The 24,725-nt window shown below is 43.2% G+C and overlaps 1 protein-coding gene across 3 annotated transcripts in view; it reads right to left on the reverse strand.

Moving 5' to 3' along the window:
- The window catches only part of RUFY2 (RUN and FYVE domain containing 2), a 2,497,315-nt gene that overhangs the window by 1,290,284 nt on the left and 1,182,306 nt on the right, over window positions 1-24,725 (reverse strand). For all 3 annotated transcript variants that reach the window (XM_044055761.1, XM_044055762.1, XM_044055763.1), the window contains one exon: window positions 2,498-2,671. In XM_044055761.1, coding sequence (XP_043911696.1) covers window positions 2,498-2,671 — 174 coding nt within the window. The remainder of the gene's footprint in view (window positions 1-2,497; window positions 2,672-24,725) is intronic.

The raw sequence follows: 24,725 nt of genomic DNA on the forward strand, positions 1-24,725 counted from the left end.
AATTTTCAGAACGCCGAACGGCACTTGCAAACGCTGCTTCTGCTTCGGACCATGTGGCAAAAAAGACTGAGGATATGACGTCGGTCATGCGCTTTAATACCGGGACGCACTGACGTCAGATCTGAGCGCCATGACCGACGCCAGCCTAATACTTTGGTATTCAGGCCGACCGAGGACAGCGGACTACCCACAGGTTATGACTGCAGCAATGTGAGATGAAGAACATCAGATAATTCACCCCAGGGATAAACACCAGTGGCTCTACATGACAGAGGCACTAGGAACTAAGGTCGGGTGGCACTATGCCAAGGCAATCCTATGGTCAGGCTTGTAGAGGCCCCAGGGCCATTAGCCTAGTACACACCTATGAATCTATGATCCGGCGGCGTACCGGACTCCGAATGGGTCTCAGTAGAGGCCTGCGGTGGCTGTGTGTCTGTCATCAGGGGCTGTGCAGCACCTCACTGAATTCCGCTGTGCTGGTGGCTTTCTTGAGGTTAGAGTCGTCTGTAGGCCTAACCTTTTGTGGTCTGACCTTTTCTTTGTCTTTTCTCTTTTTGGGAATATCCATTGAAGGCTGACCGATGGATGCCATTTTGTACTGAGAAGGACTCTCCTTAAAATGTCTAGCTACAAATTTGGCTCTACGACGGATGGTCCTTGCGTTAAATAGAGCCCAGAACCGACATCTGGGGATGTCATGGTCTGGGCCAAAACAAGTTACACACAGGTTATGGAAGTCTCAGTGTGGTATTTGTTTTCCACAGTGAAGACAATTATTTACTTTTTCAAGACAAAAATCCTCAACATGGTACTTAGCTTTAGTTGTTTTTCTTCTTCACTCTGCCAACAGCCAACCGATGCACATGCAAACTGCTTCTGCTATGGGCTCCATGACTAGAAAGACTGATGTAATGGTGTTGGTTGCCTTGCTTTATACCCCTGATGACCTGACATCAGTCCCTGGCGATCTGCAACCGACGCAGGAAGGATACTCTTTACTCCGGTATTTGGGCCGGCCAAGGACTACCCAGCAGGGATAACCCACAAGTGATGATTGCAACAGTGAAACAGAAGAACATCTGGCCTCAAAGTATATTCTTTCTTTGGCACTAGGAACATCAAACTAAACAAAACAAGCCTGTTCCAAAAAGAGCACAACTGCAACCAAGTCCAATAAAAAGTAGGCAGGACGAAACACTGTACAATACCAGGCAAGACACTTTATTGCAAAAGAAATGTGGTACAACAGGTCAAATTAAATGCTTTAACTTTATCACCGCGTTTTTCGTTTTGAACGAAAAACGCAGTGATAAAGTTAAAGCATTTAATTTGACCTGTTACACCATGTTTCATTTGCAAAGTGCCTTGCCTGGAATCCTACAAGAGAGATAAAGGTAACTAAACATTTCATAGAGCTACAAATATACTACACAGACACACACACACACACTTTTAAACAAATGGGGGAAAAGTCACTCAATGAGAAAAAAGGGGCTAAACAAGAAACAACCTATCAATGAGAGAGAGATGTACTCATGTAAGTCTTGAAGTACTGATATGACACAGTGAAAAGTTGCGAGTATCAAGAAGTTATAGTAATTCTGCAGTAAATTTAGAAAAACACCAGGAGGAGCACTTAGCTTAACACCAAGTAGAAATCCACATCTGCTTGTGAAGGCAGCAAATGAGATCTGAAGTGACCTTGTACGCTGAAGCATGATAGGAAGAGCACTAGTTTTGCTAGGTCAGATCTGGCAAGTGGCTCAAGGAGACGTGCAAGTCGGACTGGACAGATTGAATGAACAGATCCAACGTTTGACTGCAAAATTTCCACTGTTAGCAAAGAAACATACAACTTGTTTGGACAAGTATTCAGGAGACAATTTCATAAATTACCCTGTGTATTGCAGCTCCCTTTAAAATGACATGGATCAGAGACAGTAGTGCACTGCAAATTATGCACTTTCCTTTTAGCTCAGTGGTTCTGTCAAATGCTGCTGCAGAAGGCAACAAGTTTCAGTCTGGAACCTGACGGTCTTACATCCACAACAAGTAAAGATTTGGAATAAAATTGTGCACCAAGTGCCACTTAACCCCTTGTCCAACCAGTTAGAAAAAGAGACACATAACAACTCCAAAGAACACAAGTGATGCCATTTACCTCACCTCCTATGAAGTCTCAGAAATGTTCATCCTGCCCACAATGTTTAAAAATATGGAAACAATCAGACCTAAATGCCATTAATGAAGGTTCAGTCTCGGAGCTGACAAATGTTTCTAAAGGTGCCAGAGACCACCAAATCTCAGGCATGCTCTATTTTCTATTTTGCATTTAACAGTCTCTTTTAAATACTGGATGTAAAATGAATAAATACATAAACAAGATGTAAATGCAGTGCTTATCTCCTTAATATTATTGTTCTATTTTTTGAAGATGCATGAAGGCACTTAGAGTGAAACAACATATCATGCTCGTGTACAGGCACCCCATTACCTTTCAGGCCATGTTTCAAGCAGTGTTCCACAACAACAAAGAACTGCTGCAGAGGGGGGTAGTCAGAATCCAGAGTGCGGCCGAAACTCAGTGCAGACTCTATTAGTCCTTTGATGCTCAATTTTGCCATGTTCAGCAGATTCGCTCGCTCTACAGCCATTGGGTCCCTTATAACTGAAACAAGACAAAGGCAGAACTGTCAGCTATGAATCATCATTATCAGAAGGTATTTCATGTTCAAGACAAGCTTTTAAACCCATTATGGTATCTGTCAGGTTTATAGCAGTTTGAAGTTTGTACTCTTAGCTTAAGTGGTAATTCTCTTTAAAATGCATAAACAAATACAATCAGGCCAAGTAACTTGTTGTGCCAGTGCAGTAGTCAGCATGACAGCGTCTCAGAATGAGCTAAGCATGGGGTAGCCATTGGGAAATAACAGCAAGTGATCGACAGCCTAAGGGTCAGGATGGAGGTAAGGTATGCTGGCCAACTCATTAATGTTTCGGTTTCAAAATTTCAGGATTGGCGGCTCAATCCTGATCTCTGGTTGCTGTGTGTGTGCGGACTTTTCCATTTCTTCCAAAGACTGTGCGAGCTTCTGTTCAGGTTCCCCAACTTCACTCCACCTTAAAAACATGCTAGATGAATGTATGTAATAAAAAGCCCATGTATACATTATTCATGGGTTTATGTTCACACAATGAAGAAAAACTTAATCGAACGGCTATTCCACGAACAGTAATGCCTGAATGTCACTTTCATTGAAGAGTGAAATAACCGTAAAAAAAAATCAATGAAAGGTAACAATTGTTGGCCAGTTATTAGTTTTCAATAAATTGTTTTACAATGAATTCACGCTTCAATCAAAGCAATGTTCGCGGACTACTGTTTGTGGAATAGTTGTCAGATTAAGCTTTTCTTCAATGTATGAACATAGATCATATATTCATCCTATCTTTCTCAAAAGATTAGTTGAGAATGAGAAAAGTCTGCAATGGATCTGTTTACTTAATTTACAAATGAGCAATTTAAACTAAAATGCATCTTAAAAAGAGTTTTCAGGAGAAGACAAGAGGTATGGAAATCCTACCCACTATAGCAGTTGACTTGGCCCAGTAGGATACCCTAGTATGGTATCCTCAGAGATTTGCTATAGGTCTGGAACACAAGACTAGCTCAGCTCAAATCAGCTTTTATTATAGTGCTTTATCACCAAGCACAAACAAGCAAAAGTACAAGAGCTGACGTATATACAAAATACAACATTTTGACAGAATGATAAAGCAAAGCAGCTGACGTATATACAAAATACAACATTTTGACAGAATGATAAAACAAAGCTGTTGGAAGAGGGATTAAAATTTGCCAAAACGAAACCGCGCTGGTTTGTGTACACAAAATACATGCACTTATCATAATGCTGCTTCATTCTCCGTAACTCACAGGACTATGACCACAATAGTAGGTGCGCTCATCCATCCAAAATATGGACAGGCTACTTACTACCTCTTCCTTTCTCATAATGCAGTATTACAGTAGGTCACTTTATCTCTCACACCACATCAAAAAAGGGTCATGGGTCCTTAAATGTAAACCTTTACTCATTATAACAGCAGCAAAAAACAAAAATAAATATATATGTATGTGTGTGTGTGTGTGTGTGTGTGTGTGTGTGTGTGTATGTTTGTATGCATTTATTTATTACTAAATCTGAATGGCTCAAATGATAAACAATTAGACTTGCAACAAAGAGGTCAGCTGTAGGTTTCATTCCAACAATGAGGGCACAAAGTAAAATAACCAATCAAAGGTATGCTGTGGTTTTTAACTCGGCCAACAGGATACCTCTCAACTGTTCGGACTTTCGCAGAATGTCCAGATTTTTACCTCATATTTTTGATCTGTTTTTCATAAAATTGTGGTCTTCTGGTAAATTACTGGCAAATCATTAAAGACTGAAGTTAGAAAATAATGACACAGATAATATACCATTTATACCAGATAATAATGACACAGATTTCATACCATTCAGAAAAAATAATGCTAATGCGAAAATAGAAGTTATGTTCTTACCATAACGTTCCATGTTAGTTGTCTTCTTCTCGCCTTCTTCTTGCTGGATGGGTTCGGAGCCGACCTCGGCTCCGACTCGGCCACTCTAAAAGCTCGAGAGTTGGTTCCACCGGCTCGAGGCTCCCCTTATATCCCACAATGCTAGGCGAGAGTTACCTCAGATCTCGTTTGTAAGCTAACCCCAGCTTATAACAGTAACAGTATAACTGTAAAACAGAGTCCACCTCTAACAACAGGAAGAAAGAAGGGTGACCTACATCCTGAACCAAGAAATATGCAAAATAGCATATGACTAAGAAAGAGGTGGTAGAAAGAGAGGTCACGATCACAACTCCTCTAGGTCTGTCCAGGCCAGGGGGAAGGAGGGTGGGACGCAAGAAGAAGGCGAGAAGAAGACAACTAACATGGAACGTTATGGTAAGAACATAACTTCTATATGTTAAGTTGTCTATCTCGCCTTCATTCTTGCTGGATGGGACCGCGTCCCTAGCACCTTGTCCCGGGTGGCCTAATGGAACAGACTCCTGAGAACAGTGGAACCAAAGTTAGCTCTATGCCTAGAAGCTAAATCCAACTTATAATGAGAAATAAAAGTGTGAGGAGTAGCCCAAGTAGCCGCTGCACAAATGGTGTCAATAGGCAGTCTGTCTTGGAAGGCTAAAGAAATAGCCAAAGCTCTGGTGGAATGGGCTTTAGGTTTATTAGGCAATTTCTGTTGTCTAATTTCATATACCAGGGAAATCAAAGATGTTAGCCATCTGGATAATGATACCTTTGAAACTGAAAGTCCCTTTCTGCTTTCCGCATAGGAGACAAACAGCTGATCAGATTTTCTGAATTGTTTTGTTCTATCCAAGTAGTACCTTAATTGACGATGAACATCCAGGCAGTGTAACTTTTGTTCAGACCTATTGGAATACTCTGGAAAAAAGACAGGGAGGTCAATGCATTGGTTTAGATTTGATGTTGAAACCACCTTAGGCAAAAAAGACGGGTTAGTTCGCAAGGACACTCTGTCCTTATGGAACAAAAGATAAGGAGGACGACAACTGAGTGCTTGGAGTTCTGAAACTCTTCTGGCTGATGTAATAGCCACCAGAAAGAGAGTTTTCCATGATAATAATTTCAAGGAACATGAAGCTGCAGGTTCGAAAGGGGAAAGAATCAAAGAAGCAAGAACTAAATTTAGGTCCCAAGGAGAAGGAGGATTTCTTATAGGAGGTCTGAGAAGAAAAACTCCTTTCAAAAAGGCTTTGCAAAGTTTGTGGGACATTAGGGCAGATTCAGAAATACCCACATGGAAGTTAGAAATAGCTGCCAATTGAACCTTAAGAGTAGATGGAGATGAACCTGCATGGAAGAGTTCAGCTAAAAATCAAGGACTAGTTGGATGGAAGCGGTGAAAGGATCTATGTCCTTTCCTTGTGCCCAATATGAGAAGCGTTTCCACTTACTCAAATAAATCTTTCGAGTGGAAGATTTATGGGAAGCTATCAATATATCTCTAACAGAGTGAGATAATTGAGGAAGCCTGGCTACGGTTGGAATTGGAGGAACCAAGCAGTGAGGTTCAGAGAGGGAGGGAGCGATGAAACTGACCCGACTGGTGGATCAAAAGATCTGGAACTAGGTCCAGATTCCACGGTCGCCCAAAAGAAATTGATGTAGAAAGGGGAACCACACTTGTCGAGGCCAGTAAGGAGCAATGAGGATCAATGAGGCCTTCTGAGCGATAGCTTTCTGTATTACTTGAGAGATCAGTGGGAAAGGAGGAAATGCATACAGAAGTCCCCGGGGCCAAACTTGGACTAGAGCGTCCCTGCTGGGTTGGCCTGGTAAAGGGAATAGAGTGAAATATTCTCTGCACTTGCTGTTTTGGGGAGTAGCAAAAAGATCGCAGCAAGGCTGACCCCACTTGAGAAAGATTTCTCTCACTACAGAGTCTTTCAGAGACCACTCGTGAGGCATGAGTATAGCTCTGCTCAACTTGTCCGCAATGTGATTGGACTTCCGGGATGTGCGTTGCTATCAGAAAACGCTGAGAAGAAATCGCCCATTGCCACAGTCTGAGTGCTTCTCGACACAGGGGTATGATCTGGTTCCGCCTTGTTTGTTGATGTACCACACTACAGACATATTGTCTGTCTGGATTGCAATCGTTCCCAAGGGAAGAGAGTCTTGAAGGGCTTGCAACGCTAAAAGCACTGCTCTCATCTCCAGAACATTTATGTGCAAGTGGCATTCGTTTGGTTGCCATGTGCCCTGGACTGTCCTGCCCTGATAATGCCCCCCCCCACCCGATCAGGGAGGCATCCGTTGTCAGAGTAGCAACCGGAGGAGGTGGAACAAATGGTCTTCCCGACAGGAGCTGGGGGGAAGACATCCACCACATGAGATGCTTTTTGCACGCTTGCGTGATCATAATGGTGTGAGACATTGGAAGTTCCTGGTATGACCATTGAGTAAAAAGCATCCACTGAAGGATCCGCATGTGGTAGATGGCCAATGGAAGGAGAGGTATGGCCGCTGCCATGATTCCCAACACCTTTAGAACTAACCTGGCTTTGACTCTGTTGTTGTTGAGAAGAAGTGACACCAATTTGTGAATGTCTGAAATCCTTTGGTTCGTTAGCCTTGCAGACATGTTTATAGTATCTAAATTTGCGCCTATGTAGGTAATAGTACGACAAGGCGACAAAACAGACTTTTCGCAATTTATTGAAATACCCAGTTTTTGACAAACGCGAAAAGTATAATCTCTGGCCATCAGAAGGAGATGCTTGGTGGGAGCTGTGAGAAGCCAGTCGTCCAAATATGGAAACACCTGGAATCCTTGTCGTCTCAGGTGAGAAGCTACCACTGCCATGCATTTGGTAAACACCCGGGGGGCAGTGGTGAGACCAAAGGGCAGGGCCCTGAACTGAAAATGACTGGTTCCCAGCCTGAAGCGGAGGAATCTTCTGGAGCGTCTGTTCATTTTATGTGATAGTACGCATCCCGAAGGTCTATAGAGCACATCCAGTTTCCTTTGCCCAAAAGGGGAAGAATGGATTGCAGCGTGACCATCCGAAATCTTGTTTTCTTGACTGATTTGTTCAAGACACTGAGATCCAAAATCGGTCTCCAGTCCCCTGTTTTCTTTGGAACTAAAAGGAACCTTGAGTAGATTCCGGATCCTTGTTGGTCTGCTGTCACTTACTGAATTGCTCTTTTGCAAGCAGTTTTGAAATTTCCAAAGCTGCTATATCCCTTTGAGCGGTGGAACATCTGGAAGGGATTTTTTGACTGATTTGGAAAACGAAGAAAGGGATAGAATAGCCTTGAAATGATGGACTGTACCCATTTGTCTTGAGTCAGGGATAGCCAGGCTTCTGGGTACAGTGACAATCTTCCCCCGACTGCCTCCGAAGATGGGCAGTCGGGCAACACCTCAGGGATGCTGAAAAGGCTTGTCAGGAAAGGCTTCCCGATTGCCCTGGTTCTGCGGACCCCCCCTGCCCCTAGGGCGACGTCTACCATTGTTATTCCCACCTCTGCCTTTGGTAGGAAAACGACTCTGTGCGTCAGGCAAAGTCCCTTGAGATTGTTTACGGAACCACATCTTCCCACCCTTCTGGCCTTTGGGGTAAGGCCTAGAAGGAGTCAAAAAACGGACTCCGACGGCAGAAAGGGTCTTGCCATCAGTCTCGCACCTAGTCAGGGTTTCTTTCACTTGAGGACCAAAGAGAGATGATCCATCAAAAGGGGAGTTCGTGAAAGACGTCTTGAAAGGGTCCGCAAAATTGCATAGCCGCATCCAGGCGTGCCTACGTAAGGCTACACCTGTCCCTGCGGCTCTGCTCGCTCCATCGGCCGCATAAGAGAGGAGACGCATGGAGGAGTTAGATATGGAATTAAGGGTAGCCAGCTGCGTGTTCATTTTTTCTTGGAAACCCGCAGCTGTAGGATCCTTTAACATTTCACTCGCTTCCTTGATCAAGTCCCTTTGAAGACGAGTGAAATGGCACAGGTAGTTCAGCGAACGCATGGTAAATGTCGCTGAGGAGAACATCCGCTTCCCGTACCTGTCCATGGACCTAGCTTCCTTGTTAGGTGGATGGACAGGCACTGAAGGATCAGCCAGTTCCTTCTTTGTGGCAGCAGCTACCACCATAGCATCTACAGAAACTCCTTTTGATAAAAATTGCTTGTCTGATGGAGCTGTGATGAACTTAGAGGGTCTCCTGGGAGTGGGGTCCACTGAATCAGGAGCCGTCCATGCCTTCTTAGCAACCACCTGCATGAGGGGGTCGAAGGGGGGGGACACCCAGGAGGTGGAAGCACGAGAGCCAAACGCCTCAAGATACACAGATTCGTCCTCCGAAGGGTTGAGGGCTGGCCAATTTCCCCTCTGTTTCAGGATCTCCAGAATGTCTGCAAATGAGACATCTTCAGAAGGGGAACGGGGGGGAACCCTCAGAATCATCCAAATCTGTGTCTGACGTGATAGACTCAGGTGAGTCAATGTGTTTCCTCTTGCACTTCCTCTTCCGAGGGGGCTCTTCTGCCAAATCAGGAGAGGCCTCGAAGAGGATGAAATCCCACAGGGGCTCCTGAGGAGCTGGCTCTCTGCGGTCCGGGATGAGGGAGTGAGTCGACTTACCCTGAGGCAGCATAGAGGGAGGCGGACGGAGCCGACTGTGGAGTAGAGCCAGGCTCTAACACACTCCGCATGACCTCGAATGCACCCCTGTCAGGCAGAGCCAGAGGTCCCCGCTCCGAGGAGCAAAGAACCCCCCTCGGCACCGACAGTGATGGCTCCGAGGCCGATGTCGGAGCCGAACTCACCAGCCGAAGCCCGAGAGGGAGAGGGGGGTCGGACAAGGGTCCGATGCCACTCACCCCCTCGGAGCCGACGAGGGAAGTCCGGCGCCGAGATTCTTCCAAAGAAGAAAACGGAGCCGGACGGGCCGAAGACAATTGTCTCGGCTCGGCAATCACAGTCTCGGTTCCGGCGACCCGGCTCCGAACTCAAAAGAGTCGAAGGAGGAAAGAGTTGATGGACCGGGCAGGCACCGACTGATGAGTCGGGCTCTGAAGCATCTGGGCTAGTGCCTCGGACTTAAGTAGTCGACTCACTACCCTCTGAAGGTCATGATCGGACAGCCTCGATGACCTAGAGGAATGAGACCTTTGGCTCCGTTCAGACATCAGGGGAGATCCTGGAGCCGAATGAACGGAGCCAAGAGATGGTGACCTAGACCTCTTTCTAGTTGTCGGCTCCGAAGGTCTGGTCGGAGCCGACACGGGTACCTCAATAACCTCGGCTCCGGCCGGAGCCGAGGGAGCCACAGAAACTGTGGACTGAGACTTATCAGCTCCAGCCGGAGCCGATAAAGGCAAAGGTTGAGCAACCTGAGGTCTCGGCTCAGAAGCCGGAGCCGAAGACCTCGATGCCTTAGAGGGCTTCCCTGTTGAAACTGACAGGGAATCCTCTGGCTTCAATAAGCCTCTAAGAATTAATTTCTTTTTCTTTCCTGCAGGACCCTGGGGCTGAAGCCATGGCACACAGCACAGGAGTCCTGCAGGTGCAAAGGCCCCAGACAATAGACACAAGAAGTGTGAGCGTCTGTCAGAGACATTTTCTGACAGCACGCATCACACTTCTTGAATCCGGAGACCTTTGCTTCTTTAGACATTTCCCTGACTGACAGGTGTACACAAACACACACCCAAACACACAAGTTATACCCTGTCAGGAAAAAATAATAATTTTAGTAGTAATACTAGAATTTAAAGTACACTAAAATTAAAGTAAACTACAAGAAACACAAACACTCCACTAGGGAAGGGAAGGCCTAAGGGCCCAAGGGAAGAACCAAAGGTTCTTTGGTAAAGAACGGAAAAATTTAGGGTCGGGGATAAAGTTTTGTAATCTACACTAACTAAGACAGAAAATTAACTTAAAAGGGGTTTAAAAGAGTAACTTTTACAAGAAAAATTAACACTCACCAGGAACCGGTAGAAGCAACCAACCTCGAAGCTGTAGCGGCAAACGAAATCTGGAGTAACTCTCGCCTAGCATTGTGGGATATAAGGGGAGCCTCGAGCCGGTGGAACCAACTCTCGAGCTTTTAGAGTGGCCGAGTCGGAGCCGAGGTCGGCTCCGAACCCATCCAGCAAGAATGAAGGCGAGATAGACAACTTAACATCTTGTTATTCTATCAACTTTCTAAGTTTGTAAGAGCAATATTTGAAAATGTTCCCTGTTTTGGGCCTTTGTCGAGTTTCTTGCTCTAAGAGGTTGATAGGTATGACCAACTGGGAACTACCCTGGGTTGACAAATCGCATGTGCCTAAAACTGATCAAGCAACAGATGTCATGAATTATTGCTACATCACTGATAAATTAGGACGCTGGTGGCAGATCCAGGTAATGCTCAGAGAATCAAGATCAAAGAAACAGGGATGCACAACACCAACTGATCAATGATAGAAGTTAACAGAGACAAGCAACTTGTCTGGTGGACATATATACATATACACACTTGGATGGATGCCGAGTGTGTACATGAGTGAGACTGGGTGGGGAGGAGGTGTCTATGATGTGTGGTGTGTGTGTGTGCGTGTGTGGTGGGGATGTGATACGACTGCCACACCTCTAAACTCCCCTTGACTAATGAGCAAATCCTACAATACTTGGAGAGGTAATAGACATAGGGATCTTTAAAATATCACCCTAAGTTACTTGCAAAGTTAAACAAAAATGCAGGTTTTATAGCACAAAAGGTGTGGGGGCCCTAGGCACCATTCACACTCTTGAACACAATTATTGTTTTCCTATTTACAATAAACTTGCATAATCCACAAACGCAAAAGGTTTTCATTTATTTAACATAAAATTTTCTAGATTACCTTATCCCTTAACCCGTTGTTCCGTAATGAGAAGTTATGTACCTACCATAACGTTCCATGTTAGTTGTCTTCTTCTCGCCTTCTTTCTTGCTGGATGGGTTTGGAGCCGATCATCGGCTCCGACTCGGCCTATGCTAAAGCTCAAGAGCTATTTTTACCAGCTCGAGGCTCCCCTGTATCCCACAATGCTAGGCGCTAACTACCCAGATCTCGTTTGATAGATAACACCATAGCAATTCTGATCCCAGAACAAAGGAGAAAGAGGAATACCTATATATATAACATACCCAGAAAAAGGGCAACCATGGGAGTCCAAGCTGGGATGAAAGAAGGCCCAAAAAGATCCTTTCGGTCTGTCCAGGCTAGGGGGTTGGAGGGTGGGACGCAAGAAAGAAGGCGAGAAGAAGACAACTAACATATGGAACATTATGGTAGGTACATAACTTCTCAATGTTAAGTTGTCAATCTCGCCTTCATTCTTGCTGGATGGGACCGCATCCCTACCACCTCAGCCCTGGGTGGCTCATCGGAACAGACTCTTGAGGACGGTGGAACCAAAGTTAGCTCGGCTTCTGGAGGCCATGTCCAGTTTGTAATGAGAAATAAAGGTATGAGGAGAGGCCCATGTGAACACCGCACAAATGGAGTCTATAGGTAACCTAGCCTGAAAAGCTATTGACGTAGCTAAGGCTCTAGTTGAGTGGGCTCTAGGTTTTGAAGGAAGTTCTTGACTCCTCAGTTCATAGATGAAAGTAATCACAGAGGCCAACCATCTGGAAATGGTTACTTTGGAAACTGGAAGGCCTTTCTTCCCTTCCGCATAAGACAGGAAGAGCTGCTCAGATTTCCTAACTTGCTTGGTTCTATCCAGGTAGTAACGGAGTTGACGATGAACATCCGAAAAATGCAACTTTTGTTCCGCTCTGTTGGAGTAATTAGGGAAGAAGACTGGGAGTTCGATAGTCTGGTTTAAATTTGCCTCAGAAGATATATTGGGTAACAAAGATGGGTTAGTTCTGAGGGATACTCTATCTTTATGGAAAACCAGATAAGGAGGACGAACGCAAAGGGCGTGAAGCTCCGAGACTCTCCTCGCGGAAGTTATGGCCACTAGAAACAGAGTTTTCTGTGAGAGTAACTTCAAGGAACAGGAAGCCGCAGGTTCAAAGGGAGGGAGAATCAAAGAGGTTAAAACCAGATTCAAATCCCACTGTGGTGGGGGATCTCTGATTGGGGGCTTAAGTAAAAAGATACCCTTAAGGAAGGCTTTACAAAGTTTATGGGACCTAACAGTGGAGTCTGGCAGGCCAACATGAAAATTTGAAATGGCCGCTAACTGAACTCTGATAGTGGACGAAGAAGAACCTGATTGAAAAAGTTCAGCCAAGAAATCTAAGACTGACTGGATAGGTGCCGTGAAAGGATCCATGTTTCTAGTCTCTGCCCAGAAGGAGAAACGTTTCCATTTGCTAGCATAAATCCTCCTGGTAGAAGATTTGTGGGAAGCTAGAATGATGTCACGCACCGAATGGGAAATAAAGGGAAGCCTGGCTAAGGTTGGAAGTGGAGCAACCAAGCTGTGAGGTTGAGAGAGAGGAGGGAGTGGTGCAGCTCGCCCGACTGATGGGTCAAGAGGTCTGGCACTGGGTCCAGATGCCAGGGCTGCTCCAAGAGGTAACTATGCAGGAACGGAAACCAGATTTGTCGAGGCCAGTAAGGGGCAATGAGGATCATTGTGGATCTCAATGCAGTAGCTTTCTGAATCAACTATGTGATAAATGGAAAGGGGGGGAAAGCGTACAGAAGACCCCGGGGCCAATCGTGGACTAGAGCATCTCTGGGGGGGGTGGCCGGGAAGAGAGTGAAGAAGTCATGGCATTTGCTGTTTTGAGGTGTTGCAAAAAGATCGCAGCAAGGCTGACCCCATCTTTGGAAAATCTCTTCCACTACTGACTTGTTTGAGAGACCACTCATGCGGCATGAGAATGGCTCTGTGCTCAGCCTGTCCACTATTATGTTGGACTTCCCGGGGATATGCATTGCTATCAGAAACCTCTGAGAAGAGATCGCCCACTGCCAAAGTCTGAGTGCTTCCTGACACAAGGGGTAGGACTTGGTTCTGCCCTGCTTGTTGATGTACCACACTACGGACATATTGTCTGTCTGAACTGCAATAGCCCTATGGGAAGAGAGTCCTGAAGGGCTTGCAACGCTAAAAGTACTGCTCTCATCTCCAGGACATTTATGTGCAGGTGGCACTCAAAAGGTTGCCATGTGCCCTGGACTGTCCTGATCTGAAAATGCCCCCCCACCCCCACCCGATCAGGGAGGCGTCCGTTGTCACCGTAGCAACCGGGGAGGGGGAGAACAAAGGGTCTGCCCTGAATGACTTGAAGGGAGACCATCCACCAAGACAGGTGTTTCTTGCATGATTGGGCGATTAAAATGCTGTGTGACATTGGAAGCTGTTGAAAGGACCACTGGGAAAAGAGCATCCACTGAAGGATTCGCATGTGAAAGTGAGCTAGGGGAAGTAACATAATGGCTGCTGCCATGAGACCTAAAGTCTTCAGTACAAACCTGGCCTGGATTCTGTTGTTCTAAAGAAGGATGTGAACGTGTGCGCAAATATCTGAAACTCTCTGTGCAGTTTGTTTTACGGACAGTTCGGCTGTGTCCAATATGGCGCCTATGAAAGTACTAGACTGACAAGGCAGACTTTTCGAAATTTATGGAGATACCTAGCTCTTTGCAAGTTTGAATGGTGTAATCTCTGGACTGAAGAAGTTGACGCCTGGTGGTGGCGGTAAGGAGCCAGTCGTCCAGATATGGAAACACCTGGAATCCTTAACGTCTCAGATGAGCCGTGACCACTGCCATGCATTTGGTGAACACTCGGGGGGCTGTAGTGAGACCAAAGGGCAGGGCCCTGAACTGGTAGTGACTGCCCCCCAGCCGGAAGCGGAGAAACCTCCTGGAGCGCCTGTGCATCTTGATGTGGTAGTACGCATCCTGAAGGTCTATAGAGCACATCCAATTGTCCTGGCCCAAAAAGGGTAGAATGGACTGTAGCGTGACCATCCGGAACTTTGTTCTTTGGACAGACCTGTTTAGTCTGCTGAGATCCAAGATTGGTCTCCAGTCCCCTGTCTTTTTTGGTACCAAAAAGAACTTGGAGTAGATTCCGGATCCTTGCTGGTCTGCTGGGACTGGTTGGATGGCTCTTTTTCTTAGCAGTTTTGAGATTTCTAATACTGCTTGTTCCCTTAGACCGGGTGGAACATCTGGAAGGGGCCTTTTTGGCTGTGTTGGGCTGTGGGCAAAGGGAATTTCGTAACCCTCGGATATGATTGACCGTACCCATCTGTCTTGGGTGAGGGAAAGCCAGGCTTCTGGGTACAGTGATAATCTTCCCCCGACTGCCTCCGAAGGCGGACAGTCGGGCAGCATCTCAGGGATGCTGGAAGGGCTGGCCCGAGACAGCTTCTCTGCTACCCTGATTCTGTGGACCCCCTCTGCCCCTAGGGCGGCGTCTGTTATTGTTCCCCCCCCTGCCTCTAGAGGGGAACTCACCTCGTGCGTCAGGCGTGACTCCCTGTGGTTTGCGAAACCACATTTTTCCACCCTTCTGACCCTTAGGGTATGGTCTAGACGGGGTGGAAAATACTCCCATGGCAGAGAGAGTCTTGCCATCCTATTCGCATCTGGTCAAAGTATCCTTCAATTGAGGTCCAAACAACGCTGAAACATCAAAGGGGGAGTTCGTGAAGGACGCCTTGAAGGGGTCAGCAAAGTTACAAAGTCGCATCCAGGCGTGACGCCTTAAGGCCACACTTGTGCCTGCAGCCCTACTCGCCCCATCGGCCGCATAAGAAATAAGCCGCATGGAGGAGTTAACAATCGAGTTCATGGTTGCCAGCTGGGAGTTGATTTTGTCTGGAGACCCCACAGCTGTTGGATCCTGTAAAGTATCACCCATTTCTTTGAGCATGTCTCTTTGAAGGCGGGTGAAATGACATAAGTAATTCAGTGACCGCATGGTAAAGGTCGCTGAAGAAAACATCCGCTTGCCATACCTATCCATAGTCCTAGATTCCTTATTAGGAAGATGGATCGGTACTGAAGGATCAGCCAGTTCCTTCTTAGTGGCTGCCGCCACCACCATGGCATCAACAGGGACACCCTTGGTTAAAAACAGCTTATCAGAAGGGGCTGTGATAAATTTTGAAGGCCTCAGTGGGGTCGGTTCCATCGAGTCAGGGGCCGTCCATGCCTTCCACGCCACCACTTCCATGAGGGCGTCAAAGGGCGGAGACACCCAGGAGGTGGAAGGGCGAGAACCAAAAGCCTCAAGGTAAACAGACTCGTCCTCAGAAGGATTGAGGGTAGACCAGTTCCCCCTCTGCTTGAGGATTTCAAGGACGTCAGAAAAGGAGACATCCTCAAAGGGGGACCATGGGGACCCTTCCGACTAATCCAAGTCGGTGTCAGATGTGACTGACTCAGGAGAGTCCACATGCTTCCTCTTGCATTTCCTTTTCCGAGGGGGCTCCCCTGATGGATCAGGGGAGGCCTCAGAAGAGGAGGATGCTCCCAATGGGGGCACCTGAGGCACTGGATCTCTGCGGTCGGGGTCGAGAGGATGGGTAGAGACAGTGGCAGGCACAACAGGGGGAGGAGCTGAGGGAGCTGACCGAGGAGCAGGCACAGGGGCCAGCACGCTCCTCATGACCTCAAAGGCACCCCTAACAGGCAGGGAAGAAGGCCCCCGCACCGAAGAGATAAGGACCCCTCCTGGCACCGGGAGGGATGGCTCCGAGGCCGATGGGGCCGAACTCACCTGTGCCAAGGCTTAGAGAGGGAGAATGGGGTCGGACAAGGGTCCGATGCCACTCGCCCCCTCGGAGCCGACGAGGGAGTCCCGGCACCCGGATCCCTCCAAGGATGGAACGATGGAAGAGATCGGAACCGAAGACTGAGCCGAAAGGTGTGGTATCGGCTCAGACGTGTCGATGGTCCCCGGCTCCCATGAACTCCGGCTCCGAGCTCATAGGAAGAGTCGGAGGAGGAATCAACGATAGAATGGGGATAGTCGCTGTCTGTTGAGAAGGGCTCTGAAGCATCTGGGCCAGTGCCTGCAACTTAAGGAGTCTGCTAACCACCCTCTCGAGGTCATGTTCCGAAAGCCTGGAAGACCGAGAGGAATGGGACCAATGGCTCCGCTCCGAAAGCAAAGGAGATCTCGGAGCCGAATGGACTGACTCCAAAGAAGGAGACCTGGAGCGCTTACGGCTCGCAGACGGTTCCGACACAACGATCGGAGCCGATTGAGTCTTGGTAGCATCGGCTCCAGCCGGAGCCGACGTAGGAGCACTAACAGCACCACTAGTTGAAGGCTCGGTTTTTGGAGCCAACGGTTTTGTGGGCTTCGAAGGTTTGCCCGAAGACTTGGTCGGGGAACCTTCGGGTTTCAACAAGACTCGTAAAATAAGCTTGTTCCTGCAGGACTCTTGGACTGAATGCATGGCAGACAGATGCAGGTGCAGAGGGCCCAGGCAATAAACACAAGAAGTGTGACAGTCTGTCAGAGACATCTTCTGACAGCACGAGTCACACTTCTTGAAGCCTGAAACCCTGGAATCCTTAGACATCCTGACTGGGATGACAAGTCACAAACGCACCAACATAACACCCACACTCAAACTTACTCAGTCTAGACACACACACAAAGACTGAGACTGTTTACACTGAAAAATAGAAAATCTTATAAAACTTAAGATTAAGCTAATATTTAAACTAAAAATTAGCCGAAGGCCTAGTAATCTAAGGAGTGGGGTTGGTAACGAGAAAGAGTTAGGAACAAACCCGAAAAGGGAACTATCTAGGTGGGGATACACTAGAGAGGTAAAGTGGGTCTAACAGAAAAAACTATTACTATGAAAAGGGAGAAAAAACCTTACCAGAAGAGATTTTTATAAATCTAACCCGAGAGCGGGCAAAAACGCAACCTCATAGCTGAAGCAGCAAACGAGATCTGAGTAGTTAGCGCCTAGCATTGTGGGATACAGGGGAGCCTCGAGCCAGTAAAAATAGCTCTCAAGCTTTAGTATAGGCCGAGTCGGAGTCGAGGATCGGCTCCGAACCCATCCAGCAAGAATGAAGGCGAGATCGACAACTTAACATCCACATTTTATTTCTTGATCACGCTTTGCTCATTCCAAATTTGATTATACAATAGTTCCTGACATCCCATATGTCATACTGTCCAAACAGCACTTACTAATTTGTCTGTAAACCAACATCTTTACTGCTTAATTTTCATATAATCTACATACAATCATGATTAACTTTGAAAACAACTTATTCTTGAATTCTTTTTCACAAAGCCCACAAAATCTGTGTTCTACTGCATGTCAAAAAGAAATGTTCCAATATTTCTTCAACATTACATGTACTACACATTATTTTATTCATCTGCTTATGCTTCATAGCTGCTTTAATTGACAATTTTTCCAACACAAATATCCATAAAACATAATTTAAACAATATTATAAAAACCTTCCTTTCCGTTTCATAACTGCTTATTGAATGTTTGCATCTTTATCCTTCTATGCTTCTACATCATAAAAACGTTCAACAAGCGAATACCACTCTTTCCTAGCATTCTTCTATATTTTTATAACAAAATTCTTTATCTCCTAGTAAATCATTTTTCTATTATAATTTATTCTACATACAACTTTTATTTTCCCCATATGATCCCTCTGTGCCCAATTCCTCTTTTTCATCACCAAATACAGATGTAATGAAGTTAAATACACAACAGGATTCTTCAAACCAAGACCACCACCCTGTATCTTATATGTGACTCTTTAAACACATGCTGTAGGTGGATTGGACAAACTAAATTGGCCCTAGGTGTGAGTGTGTGTGTGTGTGTGTGTGTGTGTGTGTGTGTGTGTGTGTGTGTGTGTGTGTGTGTGTGTGTGTGTGTGTGTGTGTGTGTGTGTGTGCGCCTTCTGTGGAAGGTTGGATGCCGGGCTGGCAACTCGACACTGTAAAACTCCACTGCTAATCATGAGTGGACAGGTGATCCGCTGTGGCGACCCCTAACTGGGAAAAGCCGAAAGAAGTCGTCTTGATCCCCAAATAAAAGATATTTGGTAATTCCTTTTGAAAATATATTGGAAATGTAAACACACTCCCTATGTAATCTAATTTACCAAAAATAAAAGCATGAATTAAGTAGATATTTTTCCTAAAAGAAAACCAAATGTCTGGCACATGCTCATTGCATTTCCAATATCCTGCAACATTTCTTCTCGCTGTACTTGCACTTTATCAAACTTTAGCTCTAAAAGATTTTCTGTAACTGAAAAATAAATACCTGACATCTTTAAAGAGTCTCCAAATCTTTTACACACATTTTCATTAATTTTTAATCCCTCCTTACTTATGCAACCTGCTATCTTAATTGCAGCTTCTCTAACCAAACTTTTTCCATTACTAAAATTAATGTGCAGGCCATGTATTCAGGAATTTCTACTACATTTTGAAATTTCTTACACCCTCTGCCAGGACTACTATTGCTCAAACCCAGCTAATCTCCACCCTACTCTACGCCTCCTCCATTTATACCAACCTATCTAAAACTAATCTAAACAAAACTTGCAACCTCCTATAACAACATCGCCAGATTTGCCACCGACTCCCCTTTTAGAACCCACCACTACCAAAATCTGAAACAGCTAGGATAGCTGGAAATTCAAAACCAGGTTCTTCTTCAGCAACTTACTATCACTCACAAGGTCCTGTACCATCCCACTAATACTCCTGTACTCTGTAATCTTATTAGTCCTTGTATAAATCTCAAAACTCTATGCTCAGCAAATAAGTTACTAGTAGCCACCCCTAAATCCAATAACAAATCTGGTGATTGCCCGTTTACTAACTTTGTTGGAAACACTTGGAACAGACTTCCAAATGATCTAACTTCCCTTACATCTACTCCACTGTTTAAGAACCAGCTAAGAGTCTTCCTTAAATCCGAATGGTTATGTACATGTTCTAAACCAGACTGACACCCTCTCCCCTTGCTAAAATGCCTCTAAAACTTCCTCAGCACTTATATCCATTTCTTATTTCCTTCACTATTTGTTTATTTGCTCTACAATTTTTTCTAGTTTTAACTCAGTATTTTCTGTTCCCTGTCAAACTACTACTTAATAAAAACTAGCCTTTTCAGAGATTTTGTTACATGCCATGCCCTGTGTGCATGTATATAAGATGTTTGTTACATGCCATGCCCTGTGTGCATCTATGTATACAAGATGTTTGTTACATGCCATGTCCTGTGTGCATCTATGTATATAAGGTGCTTGTTACATGACATGCCCTGTGTACATCTATGTATATAAGATGTTTGTTACATGCCATGTCCTGTGTGCATCTATGTATATAACATGTTTGTTACATGCCATGCCCTGTGTGCATCTATGTATATAAGGTGCTTGTTACATGACATGCCCTGTGTGCATCTATGTATATAAGGTGCTTGTTACATGACATGCCCTGTGTGCATCTATGTATATAAGATGTTTTGTTACATGCCATGCCCTGTGTGCATCTATGTACAGAATATATTTTTTACATGTTACATGCCATGCCCTGTTTACATGTATATAAGATGTTTGTTACATGCCATGCCCTGTGTACATCTATGTATATAAGATGTCTGATAGATACCGGCTATTCATTTCTTTTTACTTTCCATGTCTAACCCACTGCTCTATATCTGCTATACCTATTCTTCTATAGTTATATTAACTGCTCTAAATCTCTTTACACCAACTCTAATATAATTATTTTTTTCCTTGCTCTTTTTCTTATATTATTTCATTTTCTCTTTTCCCTTTTTTCCTCTCTCACCTACTAACTTAAATTAAATCTATGGTAAAGTGTTTTTTTTTTTTTTACATTAATCTAGTGTTATAATGTTTTCTTTAAGTAGATGCTTTGTATCTTTATTCAATTTATTTAATACTGTTTTGGAGCTTTTCTCCCCGGGCCTCTACTGAAAATGGACACATATCCAGTTAGATTAGCCTGGTCAACAAATGTAAAATAAATAAATAAAAATACATTTTTACAACCCCCTCCTTAATGTTTTTTAAACTACATAACTACTGCATTCACGGCCATTGCAAATAAATAATGTTCCAATTAAAGAACATCCTTGCTTAACTCCTCTTTTTATTTGCATTTCTCTCCTACTATATAAATATTTTAAAATTTCCAACATTTTCTCATGATTAGCACTATCATAAGCCTTTCCTGCGCTGCAAACTATCAACTTAACAATCAGGAGAACTCTACCCAAAAGTCAAGTTTTTCTTTCCAAAAAATGTTTTTTCCTTCCCTGTAATCCAAGACTAAACACTTCACATACAGAAAAAAAAAGTAATTTAATAATTACGTTTGCCTTTCTTTCCCGCATCTGTCACATCTGTTACATCACAACAGCTTCCAACAGTGGCATAGTAATTAACTTAGGTCACTTATCCCAACAACAGAGCCATTAAGAAATGACATTTACATGTGCCTTATCAATTACAAATTGCCAGCATCACACTTCAGATAAATGGTATAGCCTGGAGTCTGAACAAAGGCAGAGTTTTCAAGCTTAGTTTTCAGATGATGCAAATGTCTTTCCTGTAATAAAACTCAGTGCCACAAAGAAAGAAAGCAAATAGTTAATCTCTTACTTTCTGTCAGTATATGATTATGTATTTTTTCTACACTGAAATTTCTGCAAAAGTGCACGATTCTTCTAGAGCTGGGGAAAGAAAATTAACAGTAAAGACTGTAATTCTACCTACAATATTTAAAATTGTGAATTCAACACAAAACCATCTCAGCCCAAGTAAAACCAATTTTTCAAAGGGGTCAGATTTCTCACACTTGAACAGTGAACTACAGTTGTTACTTTGAAAGGAACAATTAACCCAGCTACATTTTCAAGCCTGTCATTCAAACATTCCCTAAAATGCTGCAACAGAGACGGCCACTAAAGAAAATCAAAGGAAGCGAAGTAATTAAAATGCAGATAGATTCTGTCAATGAAACGTAAGCAGTCACAGCAATGCTGTCAAATGATAAGACAGAAAACTACAACAAATGATCCCCTTATCTTAACAATTTTTTTTTATGTCCTGCTAACATGACATCAGGAAGGAGAAGCCATTGACTGTAAAACAAAATAATGCTAGCCGTGGCAGCCTACTTCAAGATCATTTTGGGGTGTAGCAAATTAGAAAAGAACGTAACCATTTACTTTGATACAGATGCATAAGCAATGCAGAAAAGTTCAAGATTTGCTGAAAAGCATGTTTTTTTTTTCATTTTTTGGGTGGTATTCTCCTTTAATTTATAATACTATAGACAATATCACTTACAATAAGCAGTAAATCTTTTTTCTACATTTCCCTTCAAGACCATAAATGCCCTCTTCTATTAGACCCAGTAATATCTTACATTTTTGTAAAACTTTCAAGTATGAATTTACAATCTGTATTACTTGGAGTTAATGGTAATCAGTTTTTAATATCATTTCTCTTCCCTTTTGAAAACTTGTATTATTCTTTTCAACACTCTTATACCAAATACCTTGTTTAAGCCAAGCAATTTATAGTATTTGTAATAAGCTTTTTTATCTTTCAACTCATAAAATTCATAAATTAATTCATCCAGACTAGGTGTACTCATTTTTTTAGTTTCTTTAATACAGCTTTTAATCTATTCAATTCAATTTTCTTTACAATCGACTCAGCCAAACCTTCATATATTTTTAACATTCCAAGTTTCTGCTTGTCCTATTAATTGTCATATAATTGTGAAGTGTGCTTTTTGATTGCATACATTAACATTTTCATGTCACAAACTTCTAAACCATCTTCTGTCTTAATACATGATGTAGTAGACATTATAATGTTCATAGCATGAACTTGCGTTCCTTCGTTCTTAATCTATTACATCTACCACCATCTTTTTTTAACTTTCCTCCAGAAGGATACTTTTGCACATTTTCCTTCTAATAACATTTTGCTCAAGTATCAAAGAACTTAACATTTTCCTGACAAATTTCCTTTGCTAAATATTTATCATTGTCTATAAACAAATTATATTTTGGCTTTTCATTTTTCCAAACATTTTTCTAATCTTGTAAACTGTACTTTTCCTGAAACATACTCCACAAACATTCAGGTGAGCTGTACAACAGTATCACTGAACAGTGATCTTGCTAAAGCTGAATAAATATCTTTTTTAGACATGTCTTCTTTCTCCACTTTGCCTTTAAGTAATGTAATCTTCCATATTAGTAATTTCTGATTTAAAAGTGCAATGACAAGGAAAAAAGACTACAAGTGTTTCATTGCTAATGACTTCTAACACTTCCAAGGACAAAATACAGCCAATTTCAGTTTAAACTTCTCTCTCTCTTATGACTTAAATGCCTTTACTTAACTGAAATTGCCCCCTTTAATCATTTGCCTATGAATATGAACATCCTTACCCATTTTCCCCAAAACTTCTTAAAATATGGTACTTCCAAGATGGCTGCACATTGAATAACAGCTTAAGTTCAGCTTCCCCAGCAAGAAAACAAACTCAAAAAACAGACACGGTAAACTCGTACTTTGAGGTAATTATCAGTAACTGGTTAGTAAGTACACTGCCCGGATGCCACCAAAAAAGAAATTCAGAGAACCCGAAAGAAAATCAGCCACAAAAGTTGAGGAGAAAACACTGACTGGGAAGAAATCTGTAGCATTCAGCAAAAAGCAGTGCAAGCTCCAGCTTTGGTGCAAGACACACCTTCCAGTAACCCAGAGGAAAAAATTAGTCAAATGTACTCAAAACTGATTAAAATACACTCCATCAGTGTCTTGCTTATAGACTCAGATAACAAAAGGCTGGAAAAAGCTTTAAACAGATATTCGGTTGAGGATCATAACATTTCAAAAATCAGAGGTGGAAATGAAAAAAAAAAACGCTAGATGAATATGACACAGCTCAAGAAGAAATGTTTAAAAAAAATAATAGAATTAGAAGACAGAGCATGCAGGGAAAATCTGAGAATTTCTGCTATACTAGAGAAGCGCTGGAAGGAACAGAGTGCATTCATTTTATGAAAGCACAAATAAGCAATTGGATTGGTACTCCACAGCAGTTGTTGTTAGTTGAAAGGACACATCATGTGTATGCTCCAAACCGTCCATGAGAAACCAGCCTAGACGTATAATAGTAAACATGCAGTCCTACCAACAGAAGGAATTGATTCTGACAAAACTGTGGCAGAAGGACAAATTATTTAAAGTGTTTGTGGAAAATGATTATACTGACTGTACACTAGACAGAAGAGAATAAATTTATTCCAGTAATCAGGGAATGGCAAGAAGCAGGTATGAGATTTAAACTGCTGTACCCAACTATATACAGAATAGTCTTTCCTGGAGGGACAAAATAATTTTTTATGCAGAAATGGCTAAGGAGGAAATACAAAAGTTTGTCCAACAAAACGTGAGCTGTGAAAGATTCTGTTTCTTGTTCTTCAAGAAAAAGAGAGACTACAGAGAGACTGGTTTTCTAATGTTTAAATGGAAAATGCTTGAAAGACAGAAAAAGCACAAGAGTTGAGCAGATGAGCAGAATAACAGAGTATGTTGGAAATGAAGCAGAGACTGGATTTGAAAGTTGGAGATAAACAGGAATAAAACCAGGAACTCAGAAGCTGACAAACAAATGTGGGATTACAAAGCATTAATTATATTTGTGAAGCATGACAGAACAAGAAAGCCTGGACATATTGCACTTTTTTGACTTTGTTATGCCCTACTTCATGTCACTAATGTTTGGAAGATCACTTAGGAGGGTGAAGCAGAGGGAGAGAGTTAGCTGCAAATAAAAATGTTTTTACAATAATAGTTTTATAATGTATGATATAATCTGCATGCTATAAAGTTCTCAGTTATTTTCAAAAGTAATGGATGGGGATACTATCTTTCCTCTTGTTCAGTTTTAAAAAAAATGTAGGCACTGCAATGTAAAAAAAAAAAAAAAAAAGCCAGGTTAAAACAGCATGATACAAGAAAAAACGATGTACTTTTTCTCATTCTTGCATAGGGGAATGGCTGAATTAAGGCTTGATCTAGTAACAACTTTTAAGAGAAAGCAAATAAATAAAAAAGAACAGAATTTAAT

Source organism: Protopterus annectens, chromosome 14.part0, assembly GCF_019279795.1.
Source record: "Protopterus annectens isolate FY-2018-M chromosome 14.part0, PAN1.0, whole genome shotgun sequence".
NCBI lineage: Eukaryota > Metazoa > Chordata > Ceratodontiformes > Protopteridae > Protopterus > Protopterus annectens.